The sequence below is a fragment of the Cebidichthys violaceus genome, unplaced genomic scaffold (genome assembly GCF_023349555.1).
Source record: "Cebidichthys violaceus isolate CVI_PGR_0920_01 unplaced genomic scaffold, fCebVio1.0.p SCAF_16, whole genome shotgun sequence".
Lineage (NCBI taxonomy): Eukaryota > Metazoa > Chordata > Actinopteri > Perciformes > Stichaeidae > Cebidichthys > Cebidichthys violaceus.
This window is the reverse complement of record NW_027176329.1, coordinates 9,841,340-9,865,738: the sequence shown is the minus strand read 5'-3', so window position 1 is coordinate 9,865,738 and position 24,399 is coordinate 9,841,340. Positions and strand designations below refer to the sequence as shown.

The following is a 24,399-nucleotide window of genomic DNA, read 5'->3' as shown; positions in this document are numbered from 1 at the left end:
TGGCTCTGTGGGTCAATAAAAGGCACCAAACTATGAAAGATGTACCTGTAATTCTAAGAGACTAAGAACAACTGATCTCAAAAGATGGTAATGCAAATTTGAGATTTTGTATATTAAAAAAAGTGAACAAAAACTGTACAACTGAAATTTTACTAAATGTACAGTGAGCCTGCTTTGACCTTTGCTCGTTTTTTAGTTAATATATATCATACAGAATAACTTTATTTATTTTAAATTTATGACCAAATGACTTCCTCAGCGAGATCATACTGATGCAAAAACTGTAACACGTCAGAGGAATACCATGCAGCGCCAGTGCATAAAAAGTCAAATGAGGTGAGTGAGAACTTTGTTGAAGCTACCAAGTCTGTAGACTCCTCCCAAGTCATTTCCTTCTGCACAGTTTCCCAGACACGTTGGAAAGAGAGACTCATTTGTCTCTCTTTGAGTTTTGGAGAGCAGCTTGTCTGGGCTTCTGTAAAATAATATGACTATTTTCAGCCTTTTGAATGATCCAAACAGGCTGCAACCATTACCATCATTAACCCTGCCAATACCGAGATTCGGTTAACTTTCCAATCTCTTAGACAGTACAGTGTATGAATCATTCCACAAGACTAAATGTCAAGTGATATATTCTCTCTAGTGCAGAAGCTACTGTTTTCTGTGGTCACTGCTGTTCTACTTATGATGGCTCTAATACAAGCTTTCTCAACAGCTTTCAGAAGTATCTTATCTCATTAATAATGTTTCATTCCTGCTCAGTGAATATTTTTGATATATTTGACTGTTGTGGGAAAATTTGCAAAATTGGATTTTCTCTTCCCAAATTACCACATGTTGATAAATCAGAGCCAAACCCTTAAGTTTGGAAACCTTGTGATTTAATACTATTGTTGTTTGAGAATACCAGGTTCTTCCCACGTGGAATAAACCTCCAGTATACAGCAGAATAAAAGCTATTAGTTTACGTGCAATATTTATTCACAATGACAACGATAGGAAGTTAATTCAAACTCTCATACCGCTGTTAATAGAAAACAATTGAAACTAAACAGGAAACATTAAAGTAGCAGGTCTGTTTAAACTCCTCATATGTTTACAAAGCTGTCACTTCCTTAATATGTATTTCTTCTTAGTATGTTCCTTAGCATGTTGTACCAGTATTTTACCATCCATGTGCCTTACTCATGTCATCATCATAGTCTCTTTTTAACATTTCATTCTGCTCGGCTCCCACCAAAACATGGCGACTTCAGAGTCCTTGTGAACACTGGATAGGATAATGGGGCCCGAATGTCTCTGGTTTCTCTGGTCAGTACCAGTAGGACCGTCTGGGCCTTCTGTTCTCCTGGATGCCCAGCTTCTCCATCACTTCCTCCTCTAGGGTTTTTAGAGACGGCACATAGGTCTTTTCTAGAGTGTCTTCTGGACTGGTGTCTTTGGGACCATCTGTAACAGCAGAAAGACAGGCGCATGTAAAAATACATACAACTTGAGCAGCATAGGAATAAAAAGGTACAAATTTGAGCAGGCACCTGTTCACTCTGCCTTAGAGTGCCTTCAGATGTTTGGTTTGACGACACGTCGTGCAAACTAGCTCATTTCAAAAATACTGTGAAATTTAGGGAGTACAATTAAGTTGGGAGGTTGTTCGGCATCGCTAAAGGTTTACACTTTCCATGTGTCTTTCACTTTAGAATGAAATGCGTTTCTTCCACTATAAAGCAGTCCAACTATACTCAGACACCTATTTTTAGAAGTCTGAAAATGGTGGAAACAGTTTTATGTGCTGCACATGGAATAAACTTCTTACTGAAAAGAATCCCCCTCTAATAAATACACACACACACACACACACACTCTCACCTTTCCACTGCTGTGGCACGATGCCATCTCGTCGCTCCACAACAGGTTTCGGGATGATTCGACCCGTCCTGAGAGACACTCGGACCCTCTCCCCCTCCTCTGTGAATTTCCACTGCACATCAGTGGGCTTCCTGGAAGATCAATATCAACATGTCATAATTAATCGGTTGTGAAACCAGAGATCATTTACATTTATCTAGTAAATAATGCTGGAACATTTTTAATAATCTGAAAGCAGTTTGAAGATTGACAGATTGAAGACCATCTAGAAAAAGGCTTACAGCTCATTTTGCATGCTAATCAGCAGCTCAGCTTTTGTTAAGGTCCTGAGGTAGGTGTGTACATGCATAGCCACAATCTTAATCTTGCAGTGTGGCAAGCTTTATTATACCTGTCTGAGGGGTCAATGAGTGCAATATCGCAGAGCAGGAGGGGAGCTTCACTGGCAATGTACGTCCCTCGGTAATCCCCAGTTTTTCCAATATACCTGTGATGCTGTGATAGAAAACAATAGTTCCAACTGTCAAAACCAAACAGCTGGTAGCCAAATGTCTTCTCATGGTGCACTTTGTCAGCCTGAAATTCTGCTAGACATCTGCCTCCACCTGGTGGAGTTAAATAATAAAAACACAGTGTATGACACTGATAGAACAGTAACTAACACAAAAACCTTATGATTAACTTTTTGATGAAATGAGGTGATTGACAGGACCTCTCTGTATCCAAAATTATTTAAATGCATACTGAACCAACTAACTTTTTATCGTCTTAACAGCACCGCCAATCATAATGTGATGCCCTGAAACAGCTTCTAGTTACATTCCTCTGGGAAACAGATTACAGTAGTTCCTTACTGTGTTCAGGCCCTCCAGCATAACCCAGTTTCTGTGTCTGAAGACTTGGATCACTTTTCCTTGCTTCCCTTTGTCCTTCCCTGTGAGAATCTCCACCTGAGAAACAAATGAAGAGCAGATACTTAAGTCTATGTTGTACAAACACTGTCTTACCAGTTAGTTTTGTCAATCCAAGTTTGGACAAACATGTTAAAGAGCCTGTAATTTATTGGAGTAATCTCAATGAATTATTGATGGCATTACTTTTTATTATAATTGTGTGAAATGTACTTTTTGTGCTCATTTTTCTGAACAAAATAGTTCCTTTCAAAGAGTATGTCAAAGATGTAATTTATTGTTGTGACTGGTAGCTTCCTAAAAAATAACACCACGGTAAGGTGGTGTTTGTTTATACACTGTTCATGCATTGCAACTGGTGTCCAGTCCTGTTTCAATGGGACAAAAGTTCTTAGACCTGTAGACTTCACAAAAAGAAGTCCCAAAAGTCAGAACTTAATACTTTCATCTGCACTTAACTTGACTTGATCATCTTGACACTTAAATGTAAAAGGCAAAAACATTAAAGTCTTAAGTTTTGACCTGGTAAAATCGTGCAACTGACAACAGACAATTGGCTCAAGAAGACTTGGGACTTGACTTCAGCTCCTCACCATGTCCCCTCTGAGCACAGACCAGTCCTCTGGCGCTATCGGCTCCACAAACACCTTCCTCCTCTTCTTCCCCGGAGGATTCAGCCTCTTAGCGGCCACTGTCCACGGTCTGTTAGTGCCGAAGCGGTAATCTTTGGGCACAACCACCCTGGCTGCCATCGACAGGAGAGCGGTCAGCCGCATTGTGCTGCAAGGACCAAATGAATCAAAGTTAGCACATAAGCTTAAAATGTGCCCAGTCTCCCTTCACATCACTGCTCTCCACACAAGCTATGCTAACGTTAGCTTTCGGTGATGCTAGAACTAACGTTGTGTTGCAGCGGCAACTATCTTTCAAAACACACTAAAACCTTAAATAAGACTGCTACTTATCTTGTCAAAACGTTGTTATAACAAAAAGAGATTAAAGTATGATAACATGCAGAGAGATCTTACCCTCTATTGATGTCAATGTCACATGTAGCAGCACTGACCAACACTACCGAGAGCAGGTAGCGCCTCCTAGTGGACTGGAGGGTAAGACCTGGCTGTACGCATGCGCAAATAATGTATTTGCTGTTGGACAAAATTGTATAACTTGGATGTTTGAAATAAATTGCACAGTACTGTAAGATCTCTTCAAGACGACAGTGGTTCTGGAGTTGGAGTTAGTTGAAGATATTGTAGTATTTCACAATTGTTTTGGCTCAGGTTTCACAAGTTTCACAGTACAGAAGTAAGCCAAACTGATTACTAAATGATTACGTTTAAAAACAAAACACTGTCCTGTTCCTTCCTCAGAATATCTTAAGTTTGGTGCCTTGAAAAACGTCAGAACATAAATGACAAAATTACAATCATCGTTTTGGCCGGTATGGATGTAGGACTTAATGTAACAGTCAGAATATTCAATAAATAAAGAGTGATTCTCCCTCTACATCATTTCAATTACATACTTCTTTATAATTAATAATTTGTCTCATTTCTGTTTGTATAATCTGTGATGAGTTGACAATTGCTGACTGTGTGTTAATGAAAATTGACTACTGTTTGACAGCGTCATTCAATGATGATCATTTCCTTTCAAATTTAAACTGTGTCGTGTGCAACATTATGACCACAATATGTTTAAGATGTCAATTTATTTTGAATGTAAAAGCACAGATTCATTTTATAGTAAATGTAATCTTAATGGGGTTTACAAGAGTACTACCCATGGTTAATATCTTCCTTAAATAATTCTTGATACAGAATTGCATAAAAACTAAAATGATCTATTCAAGTAAATGTTATAATTAATCATTATCTAGTATTCTCTCTTCCTTTAGTGTTTTATGATAAATAAAATGGAAATATATTATGATCAATAAAATACGGCACGCATTTGCAATTTGTGATAGCCTGTTTTGATTTAAAATGTCAAAAGTGAGTTATTACAAGAAATACTGTAGTGTTGTTGTGATGGAGCTGAGATATACAAGACAAGAGGCTACATCTTCTGAAAGCTTGCCGAAGCAGTCATTAATCTCTGGATCTACCGGAGAACTTTAAAAAAAATGTAAACTTTCAGTCCTGCACCTCTTGGACATTATAAAAAGGACAAATAAAGGATTTAAATCATTATGTCTCCACCCAAACAAGTTAGGTTAGAGTATATATACAGTATATGACATATTCAAAGCTGTCAGGACTTGTTACATCACCACCAAAACTAGTTCAGCGATCACAGCCCAAAACCCCAAACTGTGCTGCAAGGCTCTCTTGAGAGCAAATTATTTATGACAAGTGCGGAAAAAACACAAAAAAACACACACACACACACACACACACACACACACACACACACAGGTGCAATCATTAGTTTCAGACATTTATAACGGAGTGAAAAATGAGGTGTGGAATAAGTAATTAGTCTTGGTTTGTTTGAAAAGCTACAGTAGACTTCCGCCTGCTTGAAACAAGTAGTTAAACACAATATTTGGGGGCGTTTTAAATTTAAAAAAAGTAATTGCAGACAATCCTGCTATTTAAGAAGAACTCAATGGCAAAGACCTGATTGTGGTAGATGATTTCCAGAAAGAGGAAGGGGATAAGCTACAATTATCAAGAAGGATTTACTGCATATAAAAATGACAAAACCATTTCTTTTGTAATCAACATGTTTATTAAATGGACTAGCAACTACAACAGTAAACTAAGCAGCAGATTAAGATGAATGACAGCTTCTGGAAATAAATGATAAAGCTTAACCAAGAATTACACATTAGTGCCAAATATATCCCTGGAATTAACTCCAGACATGAGTGGGCCACTTTGACCATGTTATTGTGAAATCAGTGGTGTTCTTTTAGGTGGGTATAAGCCATTTTAGGCACAGCAGCCAGGGTAATTGTCACTGGGTTGAGGTGAGGTAAAGGTTGAGATTTTCCCTTTATGATTTGGTCACCTGTGGGCTCATGTTGCCAAATACAGGACGAAGAACTAAAGCGATGACAATGACATCCAAGTAACATGGTGAGCAGGCGGAGCATCACAAAAACCACTTGAACCTTAAAATTACCAAGAGTGGAAAATAACCAACACCACATTTTGAACATGTCTAAACAAATGTTGAAATAAAACACATCTTTAGAACATCACAACTTTGTTTCACAGCCAAAATAAGACCACTGAAGTAAAACAGACTCATATTCCAGTTAAGATGGTTGGAAACCAAAAGTTCAGAAAACAAAGTTTTACAGATGGTTCTCTCTGTAGTCTTCTCATTTTAAGTTCTTCCAAAAAAAAACAAAAAAAACCCCACACAATTTGTACAGATAATATATGTTGGCATTGACAATGTCAGCAATACATTTGAAAAAGAAACATATTTGGTACAACCAATTACTGAATGCGACGTGAGCTTAAAATAACTTGAAATTGAGATTTGAGTTAATGGATTAGAAAGTTTTCCAGATAATTTCTCCAGAAAAGGTGTCAACAAATAACTTTTACCCCCGACAAACGCCACAGCTCCACCTCGAGACAGAGCCGCGACACCACAACATTCAGGAATGTCTTTCTGCTTTCAACAAGCGTTAGCTGAAGAAAGTTACAGAAGGGTTTAAAAGTGTTTTAATCCTACAATAGTTATTCTCAAATGGGCTTTAAATATTCAACCTGGTGAAATGAATGACGTAAATTTGGTCACCTGCAAATTAAGCATTCACTACACCAAAAGCAACAAAACCTGCGTCGCATAAAACCATCATACAGTGAACTAGACAATGGCAGGGGAAAAACTAATTCTGAAAGTGCAACTCATCACGTATCCAATGACTGAATATATGATTTAAGATGAAGCCGATAAGCTAGGTGAAACAAATGGAAGTAATACATTTATTTTCTGAACTAAAGCTGAGAGCATGGGTGAAAATTTGTTCTTATTCCTGTACAATATCTACGTTTTAAAACCACCAGATGGGAGTATTTATCTTCTTTTAGGGTTTAAATGTTTTTTTATTTTCTATATATTTCAGTGTTTATTCCCTCGAAACTGAAAAATGTTTTTGACACCTAGCATTCAGTCTTTGTAATTATGTAATTGCACTTAGAAATAAAAAATATATACACACCAAAATCCCATTTATAAATGAGCCTTAAAGGGCTCAGTTCAATTGTTTGAAATCAGATTAGCAAACTTTTGTTTTTTGGGATATATGATATCCCAAAAATGGCAAATGAAGATACGTTTGTCTCTCAATACAAACACCTAGGTTTTTAAAACTCTTCTATTAATTAAACAGCTGAAACATGGCATCCAGCTGGTAAACATGTCGGTGCTTAAATTCCAGAGAAAAGCGTCAAAGGTTCTTGGATTTCTTCTGAGAGTTGACGTTAAGCGCTGTCGGTCACAGGCTGCAGGGAGAACAGTGGAGAGCAATTAATACATTTAGTGTCTCTGACATGGAACATAAACATACAATTTTCTCAAAGTTTTGCATGGTCTTTAGGTATCTATACTTAGATACTGTAGAATATTTACATATCACATCATCACGTTATACCAAAAACCTGCATAAACACCAGAATGGTCTTTCAAGCCCGCATTAGGTCCTGATGTTGCCTGTGTCTCACCTTATCTGCTGTTAGCTGGCCTCCTGCTGGAGCCTTTTCCTGGGCCTCTGCTTTGGACTCGCTCTGTGAGGAGGGAGCAGTTGCCTTGGGTTCAGCCACATCGTTGAGCTTTGCCTCAGCGTTAGACTTGTTGCGGTCTACTTTAGGATCACCTTCTGCCTCTGTATCCTTCGGCCGCTTGGGTGATGCCTGTCGAAAGGTTTGAAGTGTCAGAGAGACAGAAAGCTCAACTATGAACCGAATATAAAGCTCTCTACTTAAACTGTGTACAATTGACAAAGTCAAAGCTCACCTCCGTGGACTCCTCCGCTTTTCGTTTAGCTCCTCCCCTCTCGTTCTTCTCATCGATGACGAGGGCCCCTTCATCCTCATCACTGCTGCCCTCGGCATCTGCTTTCTCCAGACTTCCTGTATCCCCTGCTTCTTCTGACGCGTTGTCCTTCTTCGAGGACTACAGGCCGAGATTTAGAAGGAGTGAATTAAAAGGAAACAGTCAAAGTCTGGAGTTGGACCCACAAGAGCATACACCAAAGTCTTAATGTTGTCTTGAATTAGTAAACAGTGCCGTTCTTCAATAGGGGGTAAAGCATGGAATGTCATTTGTGCTGAAAATGATTTCACCAGGTTCTTACAGACATGAGGTGTTGCATCGCCTACAAGTTTTGAGCTTCCTGGCCAAACAAGACACTCAATGCATGATTGGTTGGGTTGCTTTGTAGAAAAGCATCTCAATATTTCTTGTCTTTGTTTGCATCTCTGTGCTTGCACTTTGAGCTCATCTCTTTCCAAACAAGGCAACAGTGAACATCCGGCAGGGTTCCTTGTTTTGGTCCTTAATAGTTTCGCCCTCATGTGTGTGTGAAGGGGCAGTGAGATACATTATGCCACAGAGTTAGACAAAATATGATCTACTGCCACATTTGTCTCTCTTTAATTACAGTTAATCATTACTTTGTAATTCACCCAGTTTCCTTTGCCTCCTTCAGCAAACAAAATTACCTAAATTTGATATTACATGGGGCACAAACACAATGTACATTACTTACAGTACAATAAAACACACTTGGCCTCTATCCTAGAAATACACACACCTCGTAGCCTTCATGTGTGACGGTGGGGTTGTTCTCAATCTCCCAGAGTCCCTCAGCGAAGCCTTTCCTCTTGTTTGCTTTGCCAAATTTCTCCTTATTTTCATCGTATGGGCACAAATCCTTGGCCCCTAGGAACGCCCTGTGGAGGTGAAATGTTACTAGTTTTCTAAATGTTCACACCCATCCATTTAAGCACATCAATTCCAAATGTGTAATTAGCAGAGATGGTGTTATGTCATACAAGTAGCTGCGGCTTTTTTAACATTTGGATAAATGACAACACATTCTACTAAATTCCTACAGTGTTAAATTGTGATAAATGATTAGCCAATTATTACTTAATAAACAGAATTGAATCTGTAAATGTATTTTGACACCTGACTGATACTGTTATTTTATTTTTTTAAAGTGCATTACATGCTACAATTTTTTTAAAGTACATTACATGCTACAATGCTACTGAACAGAAACAAAGATAAGAAACGAGTTCTAGAAGAAATAAGTTATTTTCTTCCATAACTAATGTCTTTACCATCATTAGACTCCACTAGGAATAAGACTGACAGCATTAACACACATTACTCACGTCTCATGTGTCCCAAAAAAGAACACCTGGTACTTGTTGGAGGGGGACTTCACGGCTCCTTCAGGTAACTCGTCAATCTGTGAATTACGAACACAGTTTATTGAGAAAAGAGAACGATTAAAAAAATGTAAATCAATGCAACTACTCTGGAAAATTATAATGAAGAAAAACTTAAAGACAAAAGTAGATTTAACACAGGACCACTGCAGCAATGTCAAACCCATGCCAGTCATTACTATTATGAATAATGTTACAAGTTTAAAAACTACATTTGAAATAGAAGAATGACATAATTTACACTGATGAAAGGAAAGAGCAGAAAATCCTTATGTTTGATAAGCTTGAACCATAAAATATTTGGTATTTTCTTTCCATAAATAAACTAATTGAATATTGACCTTTTTCTGTCAATAAAAATAAATTAACAGTTCAGTCAGTTGGGGTAGTATTGGTAAATGCTCCATCAAGTCTTACCAGGTACTGTAAAAATCCTCTCTAATTTTACTCTTTGTCATCTTTCTCTTGCAATGCACTGTTTGGCTCATCCACTCTGCCACTACTTATTTGTGTTTTTAAAGAGCACGGCAAAACTCAGAGGCACAGGAAGACACGGTGACCTTTTGCCAGTCAGGCCTTTTGGCAATCCCAGATAGGGCCACTGAATGTGGATAGGTGGGGCAGGACCTGTGGCCTGCTGACAAGAGGCATGGCTGATAGCACTGAGAAAAAGGAGGGAAGAGGCACAGAGCAATACTGAAACTAACTTAACTATTCACTTGTATTAAGTGGCACTATGGCAATATTTACATTTTTCTTATTTAGTTATATGTATAACTGTATTTACAAAGCTCTGAGAACTTAAAGTTCACACATTTTCTGTCATGATGAATTACAACAAACATTGGATGAAATGTTGTGCTGCTGCGTGTTCATGGACCTGGTAGACATTGCATTGTGGTCTTATACCACTGTTACTTTATGAGCCTGTAACAAATTACCGCTTTGGAAGTAAGCCTAACTTACAAGCAGACACACTGATAACTCATTTGTCGCAATAACTGTGGGCAGGCAGGCATGTTCACAAAGTATCAAAGCATATGGTTACACAAGTAGCCATGTGTCGTCTGTAATGCAACAGTTATTACGGAAAACAACTTATTTAGCTACAATGCAACTTAGCTAAGTTACACCGTGGATTCGTATTTGTGTTCTAAGATAGCACAACTTCAAGAAAACGTTTGCTACTACAGACGTTAACTTCGTGTCTGTCATGACTGTTAAACTGTAGTAGACCTTTCTGTTAACGTTGCCCAGCTGCTCTCTCCATAGCGGAGAGCCGTTGGTTAACATTAGCCCAACAGGGCCCCTGGGAGACGACAGAGGCACATGAAAAGCAGCGTTGGTGGCAGAGAGCAGCTAGCAACAACACTCATATTTAGTGAGCCGAGCAGGGTAACGAGGTGTCTGGCTGATGACTCACTCAATAGAAATGTGCAACTGTCTACGGTCGGCTAACGATAGCTGTGTGTGGATCGTAGTGTGGATGCTGGGCAACGTTAGCTAACGCGACCGAGCTAGGCTAACTCATGGTAGCTAACTACTGATAGGCCTTGCAGGTAAACAAGTGATAAGAACAGGCGGGCAGAAGGACCGACATTAATAAAAAACCTTAAGCTGGAAAAAAGACAGTAAACGTCGGGTGCTTACCCTCGCAGGCCACTGTGGATACCCCTTCATTTTAGCAAATACAAGATCTCCAGGTTTGTATTCTCGTTGCCTGTTGGACCTCGGCATGTTTCTTGCAGAAATGACTTGCAATGTCAGATAACCTTATACGAGTTAAAACACAGCAACGCAGGCTAGTAGTTGTGTTGTGGTACAATGTCCCGGGTTGGTCAACACCTGCTGCAAACAAGCCAAGCGTCGGTTTCTCATCCAAATATTAACCAGGCGCGGAAAACTGGAGCCAAGATGAGGCGGTCGACTTTTTTTTTGTCGCGGATTCTGTGGAGTGTAATCACGGCCCGGTGATAATAACACCGGTCTGGTTTGTGTTTTTAGATAACGTTACACTACGGAAACACGCGGTAACTATTTGGGTTTAACGTTATCCTACAATCCACTGGCTCGTCCCTTGAACTGTTTGGGTTTGAAATTGAAACCCGCCCGCAGACGCGCCCCCAATCTGCACAGTAGCGCCCCTAGTGCACATTTAAGGTATATTTCTCATTTTGGAAAAGCAATCAATGAAAAAACATTATTCACCTGGAAATTTGATGGACGATTGTTTGACTGAGATATAAATCCACGTAAAAGTACATTATTATTTTAAGGTTTTTACTTCAATTAACAAAATACAAACGAACAAAATCAATTTACATGGCTGGATTAATTTGCATGGAGGCCCAATGTGTGCAATCTCTGTGGATTGTGTACAGTTATTCTATGCTGGAATACAACCCAAGCATATATGTGCTGTGTGGTGATTTATTTAAACACCAAACAAGCCTACATTTATAAATGTGCAACATAAGCACAAAATTGAATGAGGTATTGAAATACAATTTGGAAACAAAGACCCTCTTTGAGATAGGGACTCACTGTCAATTAAGATGCCGTCTTTATGTCTTGGGTTGTGTCAGTTAATAACGTACTTCAGTGGGGCATATTTTTGAATCTATTTTCAATAATATTAGGACAAGACAGTTGCTGAGCCTGTCTCCCAATTAACAACACATACAGATAATTCCATTATCAAGTAAGGTTGTCATTAAAATGCATCATCCATCATGCAAAAGCCCCCTGTCACAAAACAGCTTAAATTCCAATTTTTGTCCATTTCAAATTAGACAAAAGTATGTGGTAACCAAAACATTAGACTAAACAGACACCTCAATTTAAAACCATGGACATGTATTTACTGCTTTAACAACCTTCACTCCTCTGATTTTGAGACAAGTAGCTTTTGTGGGACGTGGCTGCAGGCATCGGTGAGGTTGGCCACTGAGGTTAGGCGACATAGTCTGGCTCTCAGTCTCTGGCCCAATTAATCCTAAATGTTTGAATGGTGGACACCAGGGCTCTGTGAAGGCCTGTCTAGTTCTTCCACACTAAACAAAACCATTTCTGTACCGAGCTTGATTTGTTTTTTTGAACACTGAAGACAATAAGGAGAGATGAGGCTGTTTTGGATTTTATAATGCGGGCTATGCAAGGCAATTCAGTTGCAGACCAGGGCTGTTGCCATGTTGTTGCTGTTTTTTTAAACATGTTTTTAAAACTATTGAGGGCAAAAGCTTTCCTAACACACCCCTCGCCACACTGAGAATTATTTGCCCAGAAACCAAAAATAAGTTATTTAATTACTTGGATATGTCATGTTTTATTGAACCCATTAAACTGTTGCTTTAAATTGATGTTTATACACACTCGGTCCGTCGGGGGCGTTAATATCGTGGAGTTGTTTACCAACTGATTAAAACCGAAGAAGAAGAAGAAAGAAAGCTGCGCAGAAAGCTGCGCAGTTGCTGTTTCTTCAATCATGAACGATGGAGGCGAATGTTTTGATGGAGTCTAAGGACTAAAATAAGCTCCGCTTTTGTGGTGTAAATCACAGTTACTGCTTCAACCGATGTCATAGTATGTGCAGTAAGAGATCTGAGACGAATTTAGTTTGACCGAGCACGAAAGGGCCGGTTAGCTAACATCGTTTGCTGCTGCGGCCTAGCTAACGTTAGCTAACGTTAGCTTGCGTTGTTAAGTTGGGACAGACCTCATTTAATGAGCTCACTGCTCGGCTCTCTTTTAACCTACTGTGTTTTCTTCATACTACCGCTCCATCGGGACGTATTCCATTATCTTTGTAGTTATATTTATCGAAGATTATCGTACCTTTTTAATATAACGTTAAGTTAATTAATCGGAAAGTGTGAGTACAGCTTCTTGAGGACCAAACCCAGGGGGAGTTGATTATCCATGACCAAGAGTTCCTGCAGAATAATAGTCTTTAATATTGTCAGCAAACATGTCTTTAGTCGCCTATGGCAGCAGTGATGATAGTGACTCAGAAGAAACCTCAACTTCTGCCGCACCGGAGGGCAAAGTCAGCGCAGGAGGGCTCTTCTCACGCCTGCCTGCTCCTAAAAAGCCAGGATCGACAGGAGGAAGCGGTGGACCAAGAAAGGAGATGAAAGCTAGCCGTTCACCGGTGGACAGCACGTCAAACGACGACCCAACGTTAGAGCCACAGTCATCCAAAGGAGGCTTGTTTTCTAGTCTGCCTAAACCGAGGAAGCGAACAGAGCCCGTCAAGATCACTGTACCGCAGATCCAGAGACGGGATGTGAGCATTGAGTCGAGTTTGCTTTTACATGTTGTTGCTTCTGTGGCATGCGACCAGGCTGTAACTCATAATCTATGTATTTGTTTTTGTCTACAGTCAGACTCTGACGATGACGATGCACCAGCGAAGAAGAAACTACAGCCTCAGGTAAAAATATCTCACCGTCTGCGGTTACATTCTGTCACCTGAATTGTTCTTAACGCAGTTAGTTTGATTGATAATGGTTCAAGTAACACTCAAGCCCGTTTTTAAATCACTTACAATTGAAACAGCTCAGCTTAGAGACCCAACAGATGTCAGGAAAAAAATTCTACCTCATCTCTCTATCACAGATAATGCAGGAATAATTCAGCGGTCATATGTGACCTTCTCGTTATCACAATATGGAATTGTGCACGTGATATAAAGCTCATCTGTGACCTAAAAAAACCTGACATACATGTATTGTTTAATGCCTTTGCATAGTTTACAAGCAATATCAAACTACCAAGGATGTAGCTGGCTCTCCTTTTGCCCTGTTCCATCCATATTTCTTGCCTCTTCCAGGGTTCAGGCCTCTCCTCCCTTCTACCACAACCCAAAAACCTGACAGTGAAGGGGATGGACAGGCTCCTGATTCCTCACACGCTCACCAAGCGCCAAGAACCAAAAGGACCCAAGCCTGGAAAGCCTGCTCAGGGTCTGCTTGGTTCTAGTGCATCTCCCTCGGCTATCAAAGCCGCGGCGAAGTCAGCCGCCCTGCAGGTGGCTCGACAAATAGCCACCGATGACCAGGATAACGAGGAGGACATAACCCCACAGAACTACTTTTCTCTGGGCGAGAGCTCCCAGCCTCTCCCTGCAGTTGTCCCGAGCTTAGATCCTGAGCCAGGAGCCCTTGCAGAACCTCTTGCATTTGCACCTGCACCTGCACCTGCACCTGTACCTGCACCTGTACCTGCACCTGCACCTGCCGATGAGCTGGGTCAGTCAGATGAGCCGGGTCAGTCAGATGCCCCTCTCGACTTTGGGGGGAACCATGAGGGAGCTGGTCCATGGGGAGGTCAATATCCTCAGTATCAACAGCCCATGGCAGGCCCAGAAGCTCTCCCTGAGGTAATCATGGCTCATAAAGTACCTTATACTGTATGTACATATCAGCCAAATGGCTTTAGATTCTGGTTGAGGGAGGGCCAGAGCCCCCCAAGAAATGAGACCAGTTCTGTGACCAACTATAGACATTATAGCAATATAAACCAGAGTTTAAGTGACATCCCAAACATTTTCTCCTCTGACAGGGATACTATAATGAGACATACTACCAAGATCCTGAAACCGGATCAGCAGAGGCTGAAGAGCCTGGCAACTCTGCCATGTTTGACGATGAAGCGGTAAGACCGTTGCTGCTTCTTCCATCTGTATATTTTTGTTATATATCTATCTCTATGCTTTATAAGTCATTTTGCGGCTGCATCAAGTCAGGTTTAGCGCGTTGTTTTACTGATATGAGCTATTTCATCCTGTGCTTAAGTTCATGCGGCTGCAAGGGAAACGGAACAGGGGCAAAGAGGAGGTGAAGTTCCTGGAGATCAAAGGAGACGACCAGCTAAGTGGCAACCAGCAGTGGATGACCAAGAGCATGACTGAGGAGAAGCAGACCCGTCAGTCCTTCAGCAAGGTGACCGGACTGGATCTCTATGACTGTGGGGTCTGACAGGGTTGGGTGTACAGTTGGAAAAGTTGAAATTGGGAACATCTAAAGCCCTCCAGCCATAAAATGTTCAATGTCGTGGAAGCTAAAAAAACATTCCACGGCCCGCTCCAACGGACATAATTTTGACTTCTAACAATATAGGTCTTAAGGTTTATACCAAACTAAACCATGCAGATGGGCTGTTATGAAAATGATTTAATGCGGGTCAAACAGCATAAAAATGTCAGAACATGTCCCGATTGTTCAAAAGATTTTGAGAAACAACACATGTACTACAACACCTTTTAACTTAACGTGTCATCTACTTTTTTTTACCCCCCCCCCCCCCCCCCATTTCTGCAGAAAAATAAAGAACTGCCTACAGGACAACAGCGACGCAAGCATCAGATAACATATCTCATTCACCAGGTGAGTGCTGCCAACAGTCAGCATACTCTGAAATGCTGCATTAGAGTTCTTTTGACACCGAACAGCGCAGGCTTTAAGGGGGAGAAGGGATTCAGAGTTCACTGATGTAGCGTAACACAAACAGAATATATTGTCGCTAATGCAAGAACTTCTAGTTAGACGGACTTGCCAAAATGTGTACATTATTTTTCCGTTGGTTGTGAAGGTGAAACAGAGCAGGCTGTGAGTACCAACATACCGAGAGTCTGTGCTCCCGCTGTGACATGTCTGCACACATTCAGCTCCCGTCCTCTTTTGTACTAAACGTACATCAAGCATTGTTGACTATTGTATGCCTGTGGTTTATGCAGTAAGCTGCAAAGACGAGCCTACACAAGACATTCAAACAAGCTAAAAGATAGTTTCCAAATTACTCTTAACTTTGCTTGTAGCTTCCTGTTTAACGTTCAGAGTATTTAGCTTTACAATTATGTTGGGTGGTGTTTCAATTTGACACGCCTCAGATGGTATTCAAAGTTGTGATTAGTGCACAGGTTGGGGATTTATTCACAATGTCTGTGTACTCACTCTGGCTTTAACTCACTTGGATCTTCTTTTTTTTTTTTCACTCAACTTTCTTCTTTCACAGGCAAAGGAACGCGAGTTGGAGCTGAAGAACAGCTGGGCAGATAACAAGCTCACCCGCCGGCAGACACAGGCCAAATACGGTTTCTAAATGTCATACTGTGGACTCTTGGCATGTGGAAACCCTGCATCAGAAAGTAGAATAGAGCTTTCCACATTTCCCTACACACCTGTGGAAGACTTGTTTGGGAACACACACCCTTAATACAGATTTTTTTTTTTCCCCCTCCTGTATTTGTTTTGAATTATTATTCAGTAGTTCTTTTGGTCAACTGTTTCATAAGGTGTTACTTTTGTACGGAAAATCCAGCCACAGCCGTTAATCTTCCTTTTACAGTAAATATAGGCTCTATACCTACAAATGAAGATACAACAGTGTTTGTAAGGTAGTCAGTCAGTGGCAGAGAGGATGTAATGTGACTCCCAAGTTGCTACTATGTTTTTTCTTTGGAAATGTACGTTTCCTGTTCATGCAGTGAACATTTATGTACGACTCCCGTTTTGTGATAGAATACAAATGACTCCACAAAATGGGTTTGGTTCTCTGGCAGTCACACAAATGATAGTAAAACGTTGCCTTCCATAATGAGAAATCAACCGGAGACAGTAGAAAGCTGTGGTGCATTACATATTTTGTAAAAACGAATGAAGATGTTCACAATGACTCATTAAAGTAAGGATGTAAAATTGTCCACGTCTGCCACTGTTATTTTATCCCTAATTTGTAATTTACCTCATGTTTCTTGCATTTCAAACTCAGCCGACTTGTGAACGAGAATACCTGCATCGACATCCGTTCTGAAGTTGGTTTGCATAAATAAATTGCCAGAGAACCAAACATGCATTTCACTTCCAGCTGGTTATTTAAAACAGGACCTTCATCTCAGTTGTACCTGGCTGCATCCAGCATGCATCTTAGAGATTTAGTAGTTTTCTGCTAAATCCCTATGACAAGTCTTTTTTTACTGTGTGACTGGCAGTGAGGCAACACATTTAGCCTCTTCACGCTACCCTGAATAGCGATCACATTAACTTCCAAGTTGTTTTATTTTAGGTGGTTGAGAGGAGGCTGTAACTGTACGTCTCTGCTGCTCCAGTCACAGGAAGATTCTGCTGTTTAAATGAATCTGTGTGTGTGTGGTTAGTCCTCTGCCAGTAAGCTGTTATGGGAAACTGAACTGTTCAATGTGGTCAAACAAAAATACTGCCAATCTCTCCTGCTTTGGAGATTATTGCAGATTTCTGCTTTTTCTCTTGTATTGATGTACAGATCGTTCTTGCACAAATCTTTCCCATCCTGCAAAGAAGCCTTTTAAAATAGCCTTTCACTGAAGCAATAACATTTATTCTGGCTTTCATTGTTTCCTCCTTTAAGAAAGCAATGAGTAGTCCACCCTGCATCAATACTTTCTTTATCTAAAAGTAGATTAGAAATGTAAACTCATGAGCCAGGTTGCTCTATTTCACAGATTTTTGTAGAATATGTAAACTGTGTCTAGGCGTGGTGGCGACAGCAGCTCCATAGTTTTTCACTGTTGCTGCACCAACACAGGCACAACCTGACCTGCCTCAAAACTGACATTTGGCAGAAACACCAGCAGTCCAGGAATCTCGTTTGCTTCCATACTTCATAGTTTTGTTATATATACTGCCTAAAGAGCCTGATTCAGGGCATATTTACACACAGACAGCCCAAAGCAAGTAGCTGAATACATACCCTCACACATTATCCGAGACAGGAATATAAATTAAAGAGCTTAAACTTATGCAAGTTCCAGTTTGTTTGTTTTTCTTCCGTGACACCTATTGGACAGTGCAAAGACTGCTTGGATGAAATTACATTTCTATAAAACTAAGCACACATTCATGCTCTCCTCAGCAGGTTTCATGAAAAGACAAAGCATACTACTGATTCAGTGACATGTTTGATGCCATTGCTGGGAAAAAAATCTTTTTCTTTACCCTATACTTTTGTTATGCGTGTTGTCTAGTTAAAATTGAAAGAATAAATATTTTTCCTTTTCTGGCTCCATTCCTCTGAATGTAACCGGGTGGTTTTGGTATCGCGATGATGCAGGTATTATACGGCAAGATTACAAAAGATCAGTTTAAACTGTCATTTAGGGTTCATGTGTAATATAAAAGTAGTTCACTTATATTTAACGAATGCCATTAATAATGAAGCAGACAACTGTTTTGATTTATGTATAATGTGTATTATAAGTAAACAATCTCCATTGTAGTTCTATGCACATCTTCATTTGGAGTCCTTTTAATCTTTTTTCGAGCCGTCACTCGGTGGTGCTGTTGTGTCTTGACTCGTTTGTGTACTCGCCGCCGTTTCCTCTTCTGCAGCTCCACTGACTTGACTCACAGAGTCTTTACCTGCTTCAGCTTCCACTGCAGCATCAGAAACAGCTTTCACAGCAGCTCCCTCCTCCTCAGCTTCAGCTTTCACAGCAGCTTCCTCCTCAGCTTCAACTGCAGCAACTGCATTCACAGCAGCTCCCTCCTCCACAGCTTCAGCTTTCACAGCAGCTCCCTCCTCCTCAGCTTCAGCATTCACAGCAGCAACTGCATTCACAGCAGCAACTGCATTCACAGCAGCTCCCTCCTCCTCAGCTTCAGCATTCACAGCAGCAACTGCATTCTCAGCAGGTTCCGAGATATCTGCAGCCGCCTGCAGCATTTGTGTTTTCAACTGTCGCTGGTAACTAGCAGACGGGTCCTCATACGGCACCAGTGAAATGGGGACGCGAACTATGTCCATTCCATTAACCTGGAGGAGAAAAAATGTGAAGAATAAGCAGTCTAGTCTGTAGTAGAATAACTGCCTTAGCCTGCTTCTGTTCAGTCAGGTTTTGAATTGTTTGTGGTTCAGGGAGACATGAAGACAAGCTCATTGTGGAGAAATATTTACAAAAAGTTAAGAGTCAAGGTAATTCTCTACAGAAAATGTTGTTTTGACCTAATAACATTGGACTCCATTGCCCCACCAGCAGGACTAGCACAATGTTTTCAAACAACAAACACTGAACGTTACCGACAAATGATTGGACGTTGTTTAGTAACGTAACGATACGAGTCATAACGGCCCTGAGTTTAACGTTTTCAAACAAACAGCAGATTATGAATCATGTTGTTTAAAGCGCTGAGCTGCACTTAAATCAATCGTTTGATAATGAAATCATGTATGCGATGCACTGAAAAAGAACATTTCTTACCGTAACTTCACACCAGTAGTTGCCCAAGTCCTTGACTGACTCAAAGGGGAGACTCAATGCATGAGGTGGCATCACAACTCCAAGCTGAGGAAAAGGTTTATTTAGGTAAAAAAATAAAATAAAAAATGACTTGTATGTTCAGCAGAAGCACTTACATAATGTCAAACAGGACAAAACGAGGATGAGAAGACATACCTTCTTCTGAAACTGTCTGCAGACGACCTCCTTATTGAGCTGGAATTCATCAGAGGGCATCTTGTTTATCTTCAACTTGGAGCGTTTCAGGAGCTCCACTGTCTGTAGAGACAAAAAAAAATAAATATATATACAGTTGTGGTCAAAAGTTTACATACACTTGTAAAGAACATAATGTCATGGCTCTCTTGAGTTTCCAGTTATTTCTACAACTCTGATTTTTCTCTGATAGAGTGATTGGAACAGATACTTCTTTGTCACAAAAAACATTCATGAAGTTTGGTTCTTTCATGACTTTATTATGGGTTAACAGAAAAAGTGACAAAATCTGCTGGGTCAAAAATATACATACAGCAACATGAATTAGCAATTTTGGTGACTTAGAAAGTTGTGTCAATGAAATGAGCTTCATAGCATGGCCTCTTAACTTCTTGTGAGTGATTATGAGTGACTACAGCTGGTGACTTCTCTGAGGCCATTTAAATAGGGCTCATTGGATACAAACGCCCACAAACGCTACAATGGGAAAGTCAAAGGAGCTCAGCATGGATCTGAAAAAGCGAATCATTGACTTGAACAAGTCAGGAAAGTCACTTGGAGCCATTTCAAAGCAGCTGCAGTTCCCAAGAGCAACAGTGCAAACAATTGTTTGTAAGTATAAAGTGCATGGCACTGTTTTGTCACTGCCACGATCAGGAAGAAAACGCAAGCTATCACCTGCTGCTGAGAGAAAATTGGTCAGGAGGGTGAAGAGTCAACCGAGAACCACCAAAAAGCAGATCTGCCAAGAATTAGAAGCTGCTGGAACACAGGTGTCAGTGTCCACAGTCAAGCGTGTTTTGCATCTCCATGGACTGAGAGGCTGCCGTGCAAGAAGGAAGCCCTTGCTCCAAAAGCGGCACCTTAAGGCTCGACTGAAGTTTGCTGCTGATCACATGGACAAAGATAAGACCTTCTGGAGGAAAGTTCTGTGGTCAGACGAAACAAAAATCGAGCTGTTTGGCCACAATGCCCAGCAATATGTTTGGAGGAGAAAAGGTGAGGCCTTTAACCCCAAGAACACCATGCCTTCCGTCAAGCACGGTGGTGGTAGTATTATGCTGTGGGGCTGTTTTGCTGCCAATGGAACTGGTGCTTTACAGAGGGTAAATGGGGATAATGAAGAAGGAGGATTACCTTCAAATTCTTCAAGATAACCTAAAATCATCAGCCCGAAGGTTGGGTCTTGGACGCAGTTGGGTGTTCCAACAGGGCAATGACCCCAAACACACATCAAAAGTGGTAATGGAATGGCTAAATCAGGCTAGAATTAGGGTTTTAGAATGGCCTTCCCAAAGTCCTGATTTAAATCCCATTGAGAACATGTGGACAATGCTGAAGAAACAAGTCCATGTCAGAAAGCCATCAAATTTAACTGAACTGCACCAATTCTGTCAAGAGGAGTGGTCAAAGATTCAACGAGAAGCTTGCCAGAAGCTTGTGGATGGCTACCAAAAGCGCCTAATTGAAGTGAAAATGGCCAAGGGACATGTAACCAAATATTAGCACTGCTGTATGTATATTTTTGACCCAGCAGATTTGATCACTTTTTCTGTTAACCCATAATAAAGTCATGAAAGAACCAAACTTCATGAATGTTTTTTGTGACAAAGAAGTATCTGTTCCAATCACTCTATCAGAGAAAAATCAGAGTTGTAGAAATAACTGGAAACTCAAGAGAGCCATGACATTATGTTCTTTACAAGTGTATGTAAACTTTTGACCACAACTGTGTGTAGATAGATAGATATCTCAGGAAACTTTGTTTTGACAGTGGTTAGTCTGTTCTGTGCCTTTCATCTCTTAAATCAGGGGTATTCAATTAAAATTCCAAAAGGTCCAGATTGAGAAAATCTCCTCGTGCAAAGGTCCGGAACATTATAATATCTAACTTGCGCCATTTAGTGCCATATAGTAGCCTAGTAGTAGTAACAACGTCTCTGTGTAGTCAACAACTGTCAAATTTAAACAGACATCACACACATCAATTATATTTTAACAATTATTGTTTTCAAATTGAACTGGATGGATTATAAATAATACATAGAAATAAATAAATGTTCTTCTCTCATTTCAAGTAAAATAAAGGCTCCATCTAAAAATAAAATACACAAAATAACTTTTGAAAAACTTACATCTTATTAAAAAAAAGTGCTTGATTTTGGAAAAATGAATGAAAATTAAAGAGTGTGGCTGGAGTTAACTTTTTTTCTTCTCTTTTTGTTAACATCAATGATCTGTCAACTTTATAAACAATCTCTTAACAATTGAACAGCTTTAACACCTCCTTTTCTCTTTCTTTCCCTCTTACATCCCACTCCATCTCTTTTTCTTGTTTAGTGAGAGAAGTGAGTTGTAGCTTGTCCTGCCAGGATTTTAAATCTGGGCTGGAATGGTGTCAGGGCTAGTCTCATGCACAAATGAAGGTGCTCATTGGATATCCTGGAACGGTATTTGTTTTTAATAATGTTCATAGTGGAAAAAGCTGCCTCGGTCGAAAGATTTGTGTTTGGTCTCATAGTGGCGTTTCACATTGGCGCTTAATGGCCACGGTCTCTGAACATATGAGACAGAGTGGTTTTGTAGCACCAGCAGGAAGAATGAACAAATACAAGTTCGTCCATTCTTAATTAAAAGCTCGGTTTTCGAGGTCAACTTTTCTCTTTTTAGAACACGCCATGTTAACTTGCTTCTCCGACTTACTTCTCCCACTGCTCTCTCTCTCACTGTTCTCCGTCTCTCTCACTGCTCTCCGCCTCTGTCACTGTTCTCCGTCTCTCTCACTGCTCTCCGTCTCTCTCACTGCTCTCCGTCTCTCTCACTGCTCTCCGTCTCTCTCACTGCTCTCCGTCTCTCTCAATGCTCTCCGCCTCTCTCAATGGTGTCCGTCTCTCGCCTGTCTGCGTAATTTCATTCGACTCACGATGCATTTTGGAATAAACATTCGATTGGCTGAGTAGCGTCACGTGAGATTAAATGAAGGCATGCAATTGGTCAGTGTGTTTCCTGAACTGCTGAATGAGTGCCGTAAAGGCCAAAAAAGATGCGCAGGTTAAAACATTAGCGCCCGCCAAAATGTATGATTCTCAATTATATGTCTGGGTCCGGATAGGACAGCGTCTGGGTCCGGATCCGGACCGCGGTCCGCCAATTACCGACCCCTGTCCTAAATACTGTGACCAGCATAGAGAACCTGAGTGGTGAAGACATTCTGGAAACAATGAAATGCTTTTAGATAACTCACCAACTGTCCGGTGCGTGTTTGGATTCTTTCCTCTGGCTTCCCCTCACGCAGAAGCTGATGGTAAAATGAATCATTAATATCTAAACATTGCTATCTAATATGTGGGGGAATAAAGGACAGTATTAAAAATGAAGTACACACTCTTAACTCCTCGGCAAACATCTGTTTGTTCTCCGGCGATGGATACACTGCGAGGCTTTGGGGCAGCAGCTTATTTCTTCCGACGGACTTTTTCACAAACACAGTGTCTCCTCGCCCGCCAAGCTCTGTAAGAACAAAACCAAAGTTAGTTTAATAATGTGAAGAGTTTCATTGGTTTTAAGCAAACGACTGTGAGAGCATATTGTATTTGTAGATACTCACTGGGTACCGTCTGAGTCAGGATGAGCTCCATCTTCTCCTTGGGAGCAAGCTTGGTGTCTTCAACCAACTTGTAGATCCGGTGTCTTCGAGGGTGAAGCCTCGGCGGGCTGTCTACTTTAGATAAGGGCACCTGCCACCAGCGCTCCACCACAACCGTGTTCTGAAGAAACATGAACCACACACTTTTAAAGTCTGCTGTCACGTCTTCCAACGTTTATGTTAATTGCGTGGATTTGTGTTCTTATGGCTCTCCAGCAGAACACTGTAGTGAGGACGGTAATGAAGGTGGACCCAGTTATTTGTACTTCCCCAGTTATACTCACCACCAACTGAACTGACCAAATGTTCTTTGGTAACTGAAATGCTATAAACGGCTGCTGGTCTCCGTTTTATGTCATTTTTAATTGAATATCTTTAAGTTTTGGACTGTTGGTCTGACAAAACAAGTAAATTACAGACTAAAGCTCTGGGAACGTACGATGAATCTTGTTTACTACTAGATGACGTTTTATAGGTACAAAGATGAAATCAAACATCATTTGAATTGATCATGCAAACAACTTTTAGGTGCAGACCTAATAACATTAGACTCCATTGCCCTACCAGCAGGACTAGCACAATGTTACCGACAAATGATTGGACGCTGTTTAGTAACGTAACGATACGAGTCATAACGGCCCTGAGTTAAACGTTTTCAAACGAACAGCAGATTATGAATCATGTTGTTTAAAGCGTGCAGAGACACTGACCTGAGTAGCAGTCAGAGAGAAGCTCCTGACAGCCGGCTGGCTGAGCAGATCGTGAAGGACACGGCGGCCTGAGCTCCACATGTTCACCTGACACTGAGATGCTCCGCCTTCAATAAATCACCTCAAATAAATCAGTGAGAAGCTCAATGCAGTCTGAGCTTAGGCTCCTGCACCATAGAGTTATCCCTCAGTCAGATCACCGCAGCATGCATGTTAGCTAACGAATGCTAACGATAGCGAGTGTGGTGTCCGGTTGTGTGACGTAAAAGGACCACATCGGCTGAAATAGTAGTCCCGGCAGAAGCCTGAATTAAAAGTCATCGCCTTAGAAAATCTCAAAATCTGGATGTAAAAAGTGACTACATCAGAATAT

The 24,399-nt window shown here is 40.7% G+C and overlaps 4 protein-coding genes across 4 annotated transcripts; 1 reads left to right on the top strand and 3 right to left on the bottom strand.

Moving 5' to 3' along the window:
• Positions 1-962: 962 nt before the first annotated feature.
• On the bottom strand, positions 963-3,865 carry mrpl24 (mitochondrial ribosomal protein L24). The gene is made up of 6 exons (XM_068710607.1): positions 3,809-3,865; positions 3,374-3,560; positions 2,724-2,819; positions 2,261-2,364; positions 1,870-2,000; positions 963-1,452 (listed from the first exon to the last, which is right to left on the bottom strand). The coding sequence occupies exons 2-6, from the start codon at positions 3,554-3,556 to the stop codon at positions 1,316-1,318; spliced, it is 651 nt and encodes a 216-aa protein (XP_068566708.1). The 5' UTR covers positions 3,557-3,560; positions 3,809-3,865; the 3' UTR covers positions 963-1,315.
• Positions 3,866-5,499: 1,634 nt separating this feature from the next.
• Positions 5,500-11,317, bottom strand: LOC137872731 (hepatoma-derived growth factor-like). The gene is made up of 6 exons (XM_068711127.1): positions 10,853-11,317; positions 9,146-9,222; positions 8,560-8,698; positions 7,761-7,919; positions 7,469-7,657; positions 5,500-7,249 (listed from the first exon to the last, which is right to left on the bottom strand). The coding sequence occupies exons 1-6, from the start codon at positions 10,937-10,939 to the stop codon at positions 7,229-7,231; spliced, it is 672 nt and encodes a 223-aa protein (XP_068567228.1). The 5' UTR covers positions 10,940-11,317; the 3' UTR covers positions 5,500-7,228.
• A 1,337-nt stretch (positions 11,318-12,654) lies between these two features.
• Positions 12,655-18,234, top strand: prcc (proline rich mitotic checkpoint control factor). The gene is made up of 7 exons (XM_068711124.1): positions 12,655-13,487; positions 13,584-13,634; positions 14,034-14,582; positions 14,765-14,857; positions 14,998-15,144; positions 15,523-15,588; positions 16,217-18,234. The coding sequence occupies exons 1-7, from the start codon at positions 13,170-13,172 to the stop codon at positions 16,301-16,303; spliced, it is 1,311 nt and encodes a 436-aa protein (XP_068567225.1). The 5' UTR covers positions 12,655-13,169; the 3' UTR covers positions 16,304-18,234.
• A 132-nt stretch (positions 18,235-18,366) lies between these two features.
• Positions 18,367-24,276, bottom strand: mrpl9 (mitochondrial ribosomal protein L9). Its single transcript, XM_068711125.1, has 7 exons — positions 24,027-24,276; positions 23,278-23,437; positions 23,056-23,180; positions 22,915-22,968; positions 19,632-19,733; positions 19,437-19,520; positions 18,367-18,991 (listed from the first exon to the last, which is right to left on the bottom strand). The coding sequence occupies exons 1-7, from the start codon at positions 24,105-24,107 to the stop codon at positions 18,485-18,487; spliced, it is 1,113 nt and encodes a 370-aa protein (XP_068567226.1). The 5' UTR covers positions 24,108-24,276; the 3' UTR covers positions 18,367-18,484.
• Between the last annotated feature and the right edge of the window lie 123 nt (positions 24,277-24,399).

Coding starts and splice junctions, on each gene's coding strand:
- mrpl24 (XM_068710607.1), bottom strand. CDS start 3,556: ATGCGGCTGACCGCTCTCCTGTCGATGGCAGCCAGGGTGGTTGTGCCC. Junction 2,820..3,373: donor CTGTGCTCAGAGGGGACATG/GTGAGGAGCTGA, acceptor TTTGTTTCTCAG/GTGGAGATTCTCACAGGGAA. Junction 1,453..1,869: donor CGTGCCACAGCAGTGGAAAG/GTGAGAGTGTGT, acceptor CTGCTGTTACAG/ATGGTCCCAAAGACACCAGT.
- LOC137872731 (XM_068711127.1), bottom strand. CDS start 10,939: ATGCCGAGGTCCAACAGGCAACGAGAATACAAACCTGGAGATCTTGTA. Junction 7,658..7,760: donor AAGCGGAGGAGTCCACGGAG/GTGAGCTTTGAC, acceptor ACCTTTCGACAG/GCATCACCCAAGCGGCCGAA. Junction 7,250..7,468: donor GCCAGCTAACAGCAGATAAG/GTGAGACACAGG, acceptor TTCTCCCTGCAG/CCTGTGACCGACAGCGCTTA.
- prcc (XM_068711124.1), top strand. CDS start 13,170: ATGTCTTTAGTCGCCTATGGCAGCAGTGATGATAGTGACTCAGAAGAA. Junction 14,858..14,997: donor CCATGTTTGACGATGAAGCG/GTAAGACCGTTG, acceptor CCTGTGCTTAAG/TTCATGCGGCTGCAAGGGAA. Junction 15,145..15,522: donor CCCGTCAGTCCTTCAGCAAG/GTGACCGGACTG, acceptor CCATTTCTGCAG/AAAAATAAAGAACTGCCTAC.
- mrpl9 (XM_068711125.1), bottom strand. CDS start 24,107: ATGTGGAGCTCAGGCCGCCGTGTCCTTCACGATCTGCTCAGCCAGCCG. Junction 19,734..22,914: donor AAACACGCACCGGACAGTTG/GTGAGTTATCTA, acceptor TTGTCTCTACAG/ACAGTGGAGCTCCTGAAACG. Junction 19,521..19,631: donor GCAGACAGTTTCAGAAGAAG/GTATGTCTTCTC, acceptor CCTTTTCCTCAG/CTTGGAGTTGTGATGCCACC.